A 13752-nucleotide genomic window follows, 5' to 3' on the forward strand; every position below is an offset into this window, starting at 1 on the left:
TACAATAAATTAGGTCTTGTGTTCGGTTTACAGGCTTACCATGGACCATGAGGAGGAGATAACCTAAATCCTAGTTGTGTTGCACACCCTCAATTTCCACTTCCGTTCGCAGTCAGAGGTTAAAACGTCATGCAAAACTGCTTCTCTTGCAAGATAACTAGAAAATATAAAATATTGCTCATATATTAACAAGTACATTTGTAAATTTCTATAACAAAATATTTGCACGTGATAATAGTGGTTCCCATAATAACTTTATTTTATAAAACAATTTAAAACATAAAATAGTTAGCCCACACTTAAAATGCACCTTTTTTTTGTTTTCCTGAAATTTTAAATAAATAAATCTCCGACTCATCCCCTTTCTCATAATTTATCATAACTTTATTAAAATTTTGGATCAGTTAATTATCTTTTAAAAGGTAAATTGTAAAAAATCTACTTCTTTAATAGTAGAGAAATTTTGACTTTCTCTCCAACGAGGGAACAGTAAATGATACGACAACATGCAATTATTGAACGGTGAAATTTGGGTGTTTAGGTAACAAGGGTTATATTAGAGTGAAATTACAACTCTAAAAATAAGTGAGATTGCTTTAAGCAATTGTAATAATGATGACAAATATCTCTTTTCTTAATTAAATTTCTTATATAATATCATATTGTGTACTTCGAACCATGGCGCACAGAGAAAACTTGAATCCGATTTGATATGGTACTCGAGAAATTTCAGCTTTGAGTTGATTTGGAAATGGGTTTTTCTCGGGTGAGGGGTTACACTTTTTGAGAGAGAAGCAACATAAAAAAACCAGTCAAATCAAATTCATTTCCTTGGACCGACTCCATCGAACGGAGAGGATCTATTCTTATACTGACCTCCCAGCAATCCATTATTACAAAGAAGATGAGAAGATCAGGTACTAAATATGATGCCTTCGTGTTTTTTCTACGTAAATACAGCTGTTTTGTTTCTTACGAATAGTGTTGTTAGGAGAAAGGATTTATTCTGCTGTAAATAAAATTGGGTTATGCTGGATATTTGCTTGATGAAATGCCATAGAGAGATTTAGTGTCTTGGACATTTATAATTTTCAGGGCTTGTTTGTTAAAGGATTTTTCTAGCGAATTTGACTCTTCTGTTCAAAAAAAATACGTTGGGAGATGAACTAATTTTTTGACCTCGATTGTTGAATTATAAAGACTGGGATATCATTCCGCTGTCAAACCTTCATTGAAATGAAAAACTAAACAAACAGAATAGAGCTATTAACCGTACAAAGGTAGGTTTATCAAGTTTAATTTTGACAGTTTTGTGAAAGATCGGATAGTAATGCTCTTCTAACATGATTTTAGTAAGCTTGAAACATAGGGCATGTTTGGCTTAGCTGTTTGTGCTAGTTGAGAGTGGTTGGTTGATGAATATTGGTGTTTGTTACAATTTTTATAGCGGTCGTTGTTAAAATATAAAATGACTATTAATAGTATATAAATATATTATTTCCTATTTTAATGTGTTATATAAATAAAAAATATCAATTAAAATTTTTTATTGTATTTTTTAGTTATTTATTATCTTTAATTAATTATATATAAAATGATCATAAAAAAATACTGATTAATTTTTTTTAAAATACCAAAAAAAAAAAAAAAGAAAAAAAGAAAAATTTATTATTCATTATATTTATTAAGATTAATAGAGTCCAAATATAATATGAATACGAATAAGCTAGCATGTAGCTGAATATGATTTCTATCAATTATCAACTGCTGTCAACTAGATATTGATTTAAATCCTTGCCAAACACCTCTACCCTAACTGTTTGGTGCAAATCAGCTATCAGCTGCAAGAATAAGCTAAATCAGACGTCCTCATAATTCTAAATCTTTAATTGGATACTAATTTCTTAGGAAATATGGACATTCCAATTGAAGATTCCTCCTTTTTGAATTTAGTTTGTCTAGGATTATCAATACAATTGAAAAGGCTCATTTATTTGATTCCTTTATTGACCAGGAATTTTTGAGATAACCCCAAAGTTAACACAAACTTTAAATCCGTCACCCGAAATTGGCTAAATGTCAAAAACACCTATATTGAACCCGCATTGTTAGATATTGTAAAAAATTGCTAATCCCATTATGTTATGGAATCCCCTTGCTATATATATCTTGTTGCTTGGGATAGTCTATAGAAAAGAAATATTAATATTATTGAGATACATAGCCTTTGGACACTTGATTATCCAGTGCTTACACATAGTGGGCCTCTTGACGTACTGTTACTGTAATAATGGGATGAAGGATGGTTCCCAAGAGAAATGATGCTATCCAGAAGAATTTCCAGAAAGGAAGTTCAAAGGCAAAGAAAATTTTTAGATGGTTGTTTTAGCTGAAGGAACATATAGTGTTTAACAACGATATAAGAATCAGAGTATGTTTATTTTAGGAGATTAGTTGTTTTAGTGAGTGATATTTAGCTTATGCATAATGGTGAAATGCAATGAAATATGTGAATTTAGTTGATCAACTAGTTATGACAATCATACATGTGGGTTGAAAAAGGTAGTTGGGGTACCAAGCTTGTGATGAAAAGAATATATGTTGATCATGAACTTGAAATGAAACTTATGATTTTATGAAATATAATCCAAAATGGTTACATGGTAAGTTTGCACACGCATGAATCCAAACCACTGCTAAGTGTATTTTGTCACATTTCTACTGGTTTATAGTAATTCTCTTTCATATTGAAGTTTTACAGTTATTTTAATTTAATTTTCATGTAAATAATAGAAAGAAAAATAGATTGTTCAAACATCGGATGAAAAGAACATTATCGTGGTAGTCTCCTTTTCCATTAAAGCAATTTCTAAAGTGATTGGTCACGGGTACGCACTGAAACAACACCAGCGAACCAGAACCAGCATCACCACCAAGGTTGAAGAAAAGCGCAGTGGTAAACAATCAATCATAACCTTCTCTACATAGTAGCGCCTGCCTACATATGGACAGCAAAAGTGTAGTTGTCTGTGACAATGGCACTGGGGTACCCATCCTCTCTCATTTTTTATTTACTATATTTCTTTCTATCTTTATTCACTGTTAGCTGAAAAATCAATATGAATTTGTGTTTCCTTTTTGTTAGATGTGATCCAACACGTTAACATTCTTTATTTATGAAAATTAATAGTCTGCTAAGCCAATCAGTCATGCTATTTTGATCAATTACTTTCTTAATTGTTTCTGGTAGTTCTAGCTTTAGCTTAGGGTAGCATCTGATTGGTTCATTTGCTCTTGTCCCTGTCATTATTAGTATTGTTTCTTTGTATTTTAAGAGTCTTACAGTACAAATATGTGTTCTTTAATTAATAGGGCTTTGATATTCTTCTTAGAGCTTCTTGCCCAATTTATTTTATGATTTGTAACAATATTGCTACCATCTTTCATGTTTTGGAATGAATCAAACTGAAAGAAGATCAAAGTTTGATGTGAAGTTTGAGCATATTTATATCTCTGCATGTTGAGATTTTAGTGCATGCAAATGCTCTTGGATTGCAAGGTCTTGCCAATTGGGATAGCAATTTGGGAGATAAAAGAGGCAGAAACAATCATGCTTCACTATCACCTATTACATTCATTTTTTTCTTTAATTTATTTGTTTAAGATTGTGATGATGATGCATTTGAAGTGGCTTTATGCTCAATCATCGATTTGGGCAAAAGGGTCGGTGTAAATCAAATGGGAATTTTTTTTTAATTCTTGCTGCAAGGGAACATCGCATATTCATCAATTGCTTCCTGCATGTACTGATTTTTTTCACTTTTGATAATTTGATTTATCCAATGCAGTATGTCAAGTGTGGATTTGCTGGAGAGAATTTTCCCACCTCTGTATTCCCTTGTGTGGTAGGAAGGCCCATGTTACGGTATGAAGAGTCTCTCATGGAAGAACAGTTGAAGGTGAAACATATAGCTGGAATTTCACGTTGTCTTGCATTAGCATCTTTTTTACTCCTTTTTTTTTTTTTTGTGTGTGTGTGTGTGTGTTCCACCATCCTCAATCTCAAAGCTTACAAATTGACATTTTATTGTTGAAACTAGCTCTGATATGCAGTTCTTTTTGGTTCATTCAATCAGGATATCGTTATTGGAGAAGCTTGTGCTGACTTGAGGCATCAACTGGATATATCATATCCTGTTAACAACGGAATAATTCAGAACTGGGATGACATGGGTCATGTGTGGGACCATGCTTTTTTTAATGAACTTAAAGTAAAAGTCTGGTGCTTTTATTTCCCTGGAGCCTATATTTAGTGGTTCCCCACCTTTTCAATGTAATTGAATCAGATCATAAAATAACTTTGTCTCTCATTGTCTTTAAACAGATAAACCCAGCAGACTGTAAGATTTTACTCACAGACCCGCCTCTTAATCCCTCAAAAAATCGCGAAAAAATGGTTGCGATCACTTCTAATGCTTTCTTTAATATTAGTTTTATTCTTTTTATGTCATAACCTCATTGTGTGCTTGACTTTGACATGACAATATAGGTTGAGACTATGTTCGAGAAATACAACTTTGCTGGCGTCTTTATTCAGATCCAGGCTGTCTTAACATTGTATGCCCAAGGTGCTTGTGGGGATTATTGAAGATTTAAATTTTATTGATTGGCATATCGTATTTCATAGTATGTTGAAGCTTTGTTGAACTGCCTTTTTGTATCTCAGAAATTACTGATGCTAACATCTTTTTGACAGTTCAATTGTCTCAACTACCACTTCTCTTCTTTATCTGTCCTTCTCTCTGTGCTTTTGCTTCAGTGTTACATTGAATTCTTGCAGGTCTACTGACAGGATTAGTCATTGACTCTGGTGACGGTGTTACTCATGTGGTAAACTACTGAAGAACCATGTTTACGCTATGTTTCAAGAGTAATGCTATCCATTTCAACTGTTCCTGACTCTCCCACATGTTTCTGTTTTGTCTCTGGTGCAAATTTGACTCCTTTAATGATATGTGAAAACTGAAATTTCATCCATATTTATATAGTATGTGGAGCAAGGTCATTTTTTCTTTATAAAATGCTTTAAATTTATTTCGAATTATAGAGCCGGTTTCTTTACGGTTAATGTTGTTTCCGTTGTAAATGATAATTTTATGCATTTTTTTTTCTCACCATAAAGGACTGCAATTATTTCACTATTTAGGATGCCTGATTACTCCTTGGTGTTCAACTGACGTTTCTATGGTGAATCTGCATATAAAACTTGTGCCATATTGTGCATCTATAAATTGGCTGGTAAAATAAGATCATATTAAAGAATAAATTAACTTTTTTCTCCCCAGGTTCCTGTTGTTGATGGCTACTCATTCCCTCATCTGACTAAGCGAATGAATGTAGCTGGTCGGCACATTACTTCCTATCTTGTTGATTTACTGTCACGGAGAGGGTGAGACCCATTTTTTGGAATGATTAATTTGCTTAATTATCTCATTTATTAGATGATACACCTATTTTAACTGAAATAATGCTGTTTATGTAGGTATGCAATGAATAGGACAGCTGATTTTGAGACTGTTAGGGAAATAAAAGAGAAGCTCTGCTACATAAGGTGAAGCAAGAATTCTGGATGTTGTATTTATTTGATGTGTTATTGGATTTCTAAAACCTTTCTATTCCAGTTATGATTACAAAAGGGAGTATCAATTGGGTCTTGAGACAACAATCCTCGTTAAGAATTACACTGTAAGTTTATCCATGTAGTATTTTGTAGCCTTCTTTTTGTTTCTGTTCAAATGTTGGGGTGGATATTTTTGGGCATGACTTTAGTGAAAGATGGAAGAATGACAAGTAGGGTTTAAACCTTAAAGAGGCATATTCATTATCCTTTTGCCTCAATGTTGTACCTAATGGAGTAATTGTAACCATATCTTGTTTTGGCATTCATTTTTGGTATTTAATTGAATCTGTCAGTAATTTACATTACATACATCCATTGCTTGAGTAAGTTGAAACTGGGATACTGGATATTACCCTGTAGCCCCAGGCAACTACTCCCTTATGTTCTGGCTCAAGTTCAGGCTCAAGTTCATTTATTGTGTTGAATGTGACACAAGCTTGCCTTTATTATGGTGTTTGACATCCTTGTTTTTGAAAAAGCTACACACTTGATTAAATAATAATCTGCTTAAGAAAAATGTTATGTTTATCAGCTGCCGGATGGAAGGGTAATAAAAGTAGGCACTGAGCGGTTCCAGGCACCAGAGGCCCTTTTTACACCAGTAAGTCAATAGATCTGATTTGTCGTCATTTTTTAGTCTTTATGTAAATTTTGTATGCTAGTGGTGCAATGTGGATATTTACAATATTGGTTGTCTTGTCTATTTGTTTCCATTTGTACATTAATTGGCTATTTATTTTCAATAGCTTCTTGTTACTTAGAAAGCTTATGATAGGCCCTGTAGATAGGGTGAGTAAAGCAATTACTGGATCTATTTTTATTTTTCAAAGGGGCAACCATTTTGGGCATGAACTAACAAATTTATTTTGAGTTCAATCAGTTCCATCCATTCAATGGCTTCTGCTTTGATGTATTTGGCTGTTTATATGTCTTCAAAGTGCAAATAAATCATCTTGCCAGAATAGTATAGCACCTGCTTTTTTTAGACTCTCATACAGTGCAAGTTCAAACTTTTTCCTTGAATTTTTTATACTGTTACAAAGTCCATAACAACAGTTCCATGCAATTAACTATGCAAACAATTTATGAGAGTCTGGTCACCATATATGCTCTTTAATGCTAAGTTAAAGTTGATGACGAACTATTTTGACCAGATATGCATTTGTGTAAAAGAAATGTTTTGTTAAGGCTTGGGCTTCACTATTGAGTTGCTCCTAAAAAAGAGCCTAAGCAGGGTCTGCTAAAATTATGAACTAATAAGCTGAAGACACGTAGCATATAAATGTAGCTTACAGCAAGTCTATATCTGTTAAGTGGTTTAAGCTTCTCTTTAGCCCACCTGGTCGTAGCCTATTTCTCATTACCGTAACCCCAGAGATTAACTCAAGTGACTTGAAGATATAAGTTGTAATTTTTATTGTTCAACTACTAGATAACATGAAATTATTATATTACATTATAAATATGTATAAAATCCAAGGAAACAACTTGGACAGATGCCTACCAGAGTTCAGAGTCCATGCAATTAGAACAATGTTATTTGCAGGTTAGAGATTTTGAAAATTATGAGGTTCTTCCTTTTTTGCAGGAACTTATAGATGTTGAAGGTGATGGAATGGCTGATATGGTTTTTCGTTGTATCCAGGAAATGGATATTGACAACCGGATGATGGTACTAGAATTGTTTGTTTATAGTGTACTAGAATATGCATATTCACACCTTTTTTTTTTTGGTGAGGAGTAGAAATTCTTTTCTGTTGTTGAAAATGTTATTTTATTAGTCTGATTTTGATATAATTCAATATGCCATCATTTTTTGTGTTAGAAACATGCCCTTCTTTTGTTATTTCAATTTCTTCTTAAACCTTGTTCACCTTTTCTCATATGATGTCAAATTGTGGATGGTGCAACAAAAGCTTGTTTGTGCTTTTCCTTAAAGATTGGGCCTATTGGATAATCCATATCTCAGGGTATTCTTGCTTACAACTCACTTGAGATAAGTAACAACTGTAATTATGTTTTCCTGAACACACATTCCATCTCCATTTAACATGCCATCTATTATTTATGCTTCATTATCTGGAAACTGTGTTTCAGCTGCTGTTTGGTTTAATTTAATAAAATCCACAAATGAACTGGTTAGGACTGTGATCAGAGCTCTTTCTTTGCTGGACATCATGAACATGAGTGTTAGAATTCATATTGACATGAGAATAAGTTGTAGCATTGAGGGAGTCACAGATGACTGTCAGCTTAGGCTTGTGACGTCTTTTCTAATTTTTGTCGTGCATGCATACACACTATGCAATTTCTGGTGCCAATATGCTTTACATTTTGCAGTTGTATCAGCATATAGTTTTAAGCGGAGGGAGCACAATGTATCCTGGATTACCTAGTCGGTAATATTTCTAACTCTTTTTTGTCTTATGGGTTTGCTTTCTTCTTTAGTTATAGTCTATTTATGTTTTCCATGGGCTATTTGGTTTTACATTGAATTTGGTGATTTAGAATGTTTTCACTTCAATGCATATTGACGATCATATTTTAATGTGTTTGTGATGGCACTTTGCTGGATTCTTCACGTCTCCCTCAAACATTATTAGCAAAACTACAGATGACCTAATGGAGAATGCAGGAAAAAATTATAGCTGATTAACTTTTTTGAAAATGATACATTAACTCTAGAACCATTGAAATTTAAACTGAGTGCCTTCTATCATTTTTTTCTGGGTTGTTGTATGGCTGTGCATTACATGCAATTTGTTGCTACTAGAGACCACTGAAAAATTTGTGTATTGATTCAGCCTGGAGAAAGAAATACTGGATCGCTATCTTGATGTTGTTTTAAAGGGGAATAAAGATGGGTTAAAGGTAAGGTTCAAGTTTCTCGTACTTGATCTTAGAAAGATAAATAAAAAATAAAAAAATAAAAAAAATCCTCTATTCAATTATTTATGAAAAGGTATATTTCCTGCATCTGTTTGCTTATAGTTTGATGTTAGAGTAACCTGGTAAACATTTCTGCAATAAAATCATGCTGCATATCAGGTTTGGAACTGCAACTGCAGTTCTTAGAGGACGCAAAAGCTAGGTCACTTGGAGTTGCACAAACTTTTTAATGAATTAGCAATTGTATGCACTAGATGTTGGTAGGTTATGATTTTACCGAGAAACAAAAGTTGATAAAAATTTTAGTGTTAGTTATAAAAGAGTCCAAACCTTAAGCCTAACTTCCAAGTATAGCTAATTCTTTCATTCTATCATTTTATACACAACCTTTCATATTAGCTTCAAGTTTCAATTATTGTCAAACATAGAAGGGCATATGCTAAACCTTCAAATTGCTAACATGGCCTGTATTTTTATTCAGAAAACAAAAATCATGTTAAAAAGGATTGCAGTTATACATAACTTTGCTATAGTTGTGCAATTTTGAATTTGACCAATATTTAAATTTTTTTCTTGTGATTTATCTCTGGTGAACAGAAACTGCGGTTGCGGATTGAGGATCCACCACGAAGAAAGCATATGGTCTACCTAGGAGGTGCAGTTCTTGCTGGAATTATGAAGGTAAATACCTGGCTATCCTTTCTTTTTATCTTGAAATATAAAGAAAGACGTCAGGTTTCAGGACACATTCTGGAGATGATCGTTTAAACTGCTAATACATCTATTGCAACCATTATTAATGGAATATTAATAGCACCTGTTGATAATTTCAGGATTCACCAGAATTTTGGATTAGCAGAGAAGATTATTTGGAAGAAGGAATTGCTTGTCTGAACAGGTGTGGTTAGGCATTAAAATTGAAGGTTTTGCAACCTCTTTTCCTGTCTGTAAATCGGTGATATTCTTCAAAAAGAAATGCAAACGAATGTAGAAAGCGTCTGAACTTCTGAAGATCCATATTCATCTTAGATGAAGAATTTGATAGCTCACGAAGTGATTCATTGATAACTACCAGCAAGAAATAGATTAAATCTGTACTATCCTTCTGACCAGAAGGAGCAAATAGCTTTTCTCCCCAACATTTTTGGATTGTTTTTTTCAATTATCTTATATTAAACTTAATTTGTATTTGTTTTTCTGTAAAGAAGCCATGTGGGTCTCGCGGGGTTACACAGTAAAGGGTGGTTCTTGCAATTTTATACCTTTCACAAAATTAGTGAAATCTTCTACTCTAATGGCGGATTAGGGATTTAAACTCAAAATTTGTGCAATTCTGGCTTGAAAGGCATTGAAAGAAACCAATGACAGGCTCATTCTTTAATCTTGAAGGTATCTGATTAATCTCTTATTTATTTATTTATTTATTTATTTATTATTTAGCGCTAACGAATGGTGTAAAGGGCAAGCCTTGCAAGAGAAAATATGTCCTTAAGCAAATAATACAGAAATTTCTAATGAGTTAGTCAAATTCATCAGCAGCAACAAGTTGCTCAACGGCCTGATATATTCCCAGCCTAGAAAGGAAAGAAAAGAAACGTTAGGGTTATTTGTTGATCTAATAATTTGAAAATTTCAATAAAAAGAACAAAGAAAGACCAACTAGATTGGATTGATTATTTGATTTCATTTTCAACCTCCCAACAAATTTGGTAAACAAAAACGTAAGGTAGAGTTTACTTTGAATAAATAAAATAAAAAATATGACTGAACTAAGCTTGTTGTATTGTATTTACATAGATCATCTTTAGCTTTAAGAATAATATTGTCTTTGATACTGCAAAAGTCTCACTTTCCACCATTTTGCTCTAACGAAAGACTTCTACTTTGAGGTTAATCTTGTTAAAAAGTTGAGACAACGTAAGATTATCTACCCATGACTCCTTCAAATATAACCATTTCTTGCAGTAAAATCTAGATGCTTGATGGGTTTTTTTTTCTTTTGTTTTTTCTTTTCTTTTCAAAGAACGGTATAGCGTTCAATGCCAATAATGTTGTTTTCATGAACTAAAACACAAGGCTATATTAATTTACTCTCTAATGGCCCTAGTTTGTGTTCGGCAACGGTTGTTTCAGTAACTTTTAGCATTTTGACCATTTTTTAAGTAGCTTTTTGGGTTTTGAACGCTACTTTTTATAATGTTCGGTAATATGAGGTTTGAACTAACTTGTAGAGATTAAGGCAATAGCCTTTTGTTAAAAGTTAACTCATATACCATTTAACTTTTAGCGTTTTATGAAAAGTTTATCAATTAGCTAACAGTTAAATCAGTTAAAAGCTATCAAGACAAATGCTTAGAGTTGTTTTTATAATGCTTAATTTAAATTTTCCATTATAAGATGCAAACAAACATAATAGCTATGAAGAGAATCCAAGAGGCAAAATTGGGATGCCAACCCCACCAAACAAAACCCACAAACATAGACCTGTGTAGTGATGGTTAATCTTGTTTCCCAGATCAGTGGCCTACTCTCACCCACATTACAGAGAAAAAAAAAATGATAAAGAGAAACAAAACTCAACACCATCCAATCAATCATTGACACCTGCTCTTTCTCTATGTTCTCAATTACTTAAAGAAATAAATCAATGACTCCATCCTTTTTCCATATATAACACACCATTATTGAATGCCATTGCCAATTCAAAAACTGTGAGGTTCTAAATACAATCATCATTTTTTTTTTCCAGTTATTGGAATTCTCTCATTGCATTAAATTTCTTCAGTTTCTTCCTTCAGAAATTTCCTACAGCTTGTTCACATGGTTTGTGGTCTTTTTCTTTCAATAAATTTTGCATTTACAACACTCAGTTGCATAGAAATTATTCACAACTCCAAATAGTATATTTTGTCACAAATTTGATTTCAATGAAATTCGATATCGTGACTTCATAATTTTGGAAAAAAAAATTAAAATTTAATATTAAAACTAATGCAACTTTTACATTCATAATATGATAGGATGTGTGCGAAATTATAGTAGGTGGATCCACATGCTTACAAGACTGGTTAATTCAATAATTTCCCAATTGCATATAAAAGCTATTTATTTCTTGTTGTTTTGAGCTCAGGTTGAAAAGGTTGCTACAATGGAGAACTCTAATGGGAAGAATATGTTTGAACTAATTGTGAAACAAGGGGAGCCTGTTTTGGTTACTCCAGAGGAGGAGACAGAGAAAGGTCTCTACTTTCTCTCAAATCTTGACCAAAACATTGCTGTTATTGTCCGTACAGTGTATTGCTTCAAGTCAAACGAGGAAGGTAATGCAAATTCTGCAGAAGTAATAAGAAATGCATTGAAGAAGGTTCTTGTTCATTACTACCCTCTTGCCGGCCGGCTTACGATAAGCTCAGAAGGAAAGCTTATTGTAAATTGCAATGGAGAGGGTGCTGTTTTTGTTGAAGCTGAGGCAAATTGTGCAATGGAAGAAATTGGAGACATTACCAAGCCTGATCCTGATACTCTTGGAAAACTTGTTTATGACATTCCTGGTGCAAAGAACATCCTTGAAATGCCTCCTCTTGTTGCTCAGGTTTTACAACTTTCCAATCCAAAAGTGCTTGATATAGTTGCTTTTTTAAAATTTTGACTTGTAAGATACAAATTGAAACTACTTAATTTCTCTGTTTTGTTATAATTGAATGTGGTTTCTGTTTTGTTATTTTGGGATGATTAAAGTGCCAACTCCTTGTTATTGTTCTAGGTAACCAAATTCAAATGTGGAGGATTTGTGCTTGGATTGTGCATGAACCATTGCATGTTTGATGGAATTGGAGCAATGGAATTTGTAAACTCATGGGGAGAAACAGCAAGAGGCTTGCCACTTTCAATCCCACCATTTATAGACAGAACAATTCTTAAAGCTAGAAACCCACCAAAAACAGAATACAACCACCAAGAATTTGCAGAGATAGAAGACAAGTCTAAAACAAATACCCTTTACAAAGAAGAAGAAATTCTCTACAATTCATTCTGTTTCAACCCTGAAATGCTCAACAAAATCAAAACAAAAGCTATGGAAGATGGGATTCTTGAAAAATGCACAACCTTTGAAACCCTTTCAGCTTTTGTATGGAGAGCTAGAACAAAAGCACTCAATTTGGTACCTGATCAAGAAACAAAGCTGCTATTTGCTGTTGATGGCAGGCCTAAATTTAACCCTAAATTGCCAGAAGGGTATTTTGGGAATGGAATTGTTTTAACAAATTCTATATGCAAAGTAAGTGAATTATTAGACAGCCCATTGTCATATGCAGTTGGGTTAGTTCAAAATTCAATTAAAATGGTAACAGATTCTTACATGAGATCAGCAATTGATTATTTTGAAGTGACAAGAGCAAGGCCTTCTTTGGCTTCTACTCTTTTGATAACTACTTGGTCTAGATTGTCTTTTCACACCACAGATTTTGGTTGGGGAGAGCCAATTTTATCAGGACCAGTTGCTTTGCCTGAAAAAGAAGTGATTTTATTCTTATCCCATGGTAATGAGAGAAAAAGCATAAATGTGCTCTTGGGTTTGCCTGCTTCTGCCATGAAAGTCTTCCAAGAACTTATGCAGATATGAGGGAGAAAAAAACAGAAAAGAAAAGAAGATATGAATCTTTTCTTCATATTGCTACTGATTTTAGTCACGGTGTTGTCTATGGTGACTTGAATTATTATGTCTTCCTTTTTTTTTTTTTTTTTGGGCAAATCACATTATTAAGTCTTTCAATTTATCAAGATTTGCTGAATTTCTGTACTTTTCTCTTGATATATATTATTGCATCTATTTATTAATGTTAATGACTTCAATTTCTTTTTACTCATAGTTAAATTAGGGTTTAATTTTAATCAAAATAAAAGTCGGAGTGCTTTGTGTTTGCAAATAAATATTCAAAATTTTAAATTTGCATTTTGACCTTTTCTTTTCTTAGAATCACTATTGTAAGATGTAGCTTTTTGTTGAAAATTTTGAATTTATAGTAGATGATATTTTGTTTATTTAATTTATGCAGCAGATTCATAACTAAGTTAATAGCTTATGAACCCACAGATTATTGCAGTCTATGTTTGTGGGAAGAACTTTCGAATTCGATCCTCACAAAACGTACTTATAAGGAAGGACGAGAAGTATTAACTGT

The 13752-nt window shown here is 33.0% G+C and overlaps 2 protein-coding genes across 7 annotated transcripts; both read left to right on the plus strand.

Moving 5' to 3' along the window:
- The first annotated feature begins 633 nt into the window (after positions 1–633).
- On the plus strand, positions 634–9950 carry ARP2 (actin related protein 2). Of its 6 annotated transcripts, none has more exons than XM_089724378.1 (16): positions 634–917; positions 2794–3046; positions 3849–3959; positions 4137–4277; positions 4385–4456; positions 4550–4628; positions 4841–4890; positions 5346–5449; positions 5543–5611; positions 5682–5745; positions 6213–6281; positions 7269–7352; positions 8021–8079; positions 8485–8551; positions 9167–9250; positions 9403–9950. In XM_089724378.1, exons 2-16 carry the CDS (start codon positions 3005–3007, stop codon positions 9475–9477), a joined length of 1170 nt encoding a protein of 389 aa, XP_089580504.1. In that variant the 5' UTR covers positions 634–917; positions 2794–3004; the 3' UTR covers positions 9478–9950. The 6 variants fall into 6 exon arrangements, with proteins under 6 accessions (XP_089580504.1, XP_089580509.1, XP_089580505.1 ...); XM_089724383.1 differs by having other exon boundaries at positions 2794–2956; XM_089724379.1 differs by having other exon boundaries at positions 2911–3046.
- A 1287-nt stretch (positions 9951–11237) lies between these two features.
- LOC105630167 (omega-hydroxypalmitate O-feruloyl transferase) lies at positions 11238–13414 on the plus strand. The gene is made up of 3 exons (XM_012211902.4): positions 11238–11392; positions 11700–12161; positions 12333–13414. Exons 1-3 carry the CDS (start codon positions 11390–11392, stop codon positions 13191–13193), a joined length of 1326 nt encoding a protein of 441 aa, XP_012067292.1. The 5' UTR covers positions 11238–11389; the 3' UTR covers positions 13194–13414.
- The last annotated feature ends 338 nt before the right edge of the window (positions 13415–13752 follow it).

Source organism: Jatropha curcas, chromosome 1 (genome assembly GCF_041381405.1).
Source record: "Jatropha curcas cultivar XTBG-Jc1 chromosome 1, XTBG_Jcur_1.0, whole genome shotgun sequence".
Lineage (NCBI taxonomy): Eukaryota > Viridiplantae > Streptophyta > Magnoliopsida > Malpighiales > Euphorbiaceae > Jatropha > Jatropha curcas.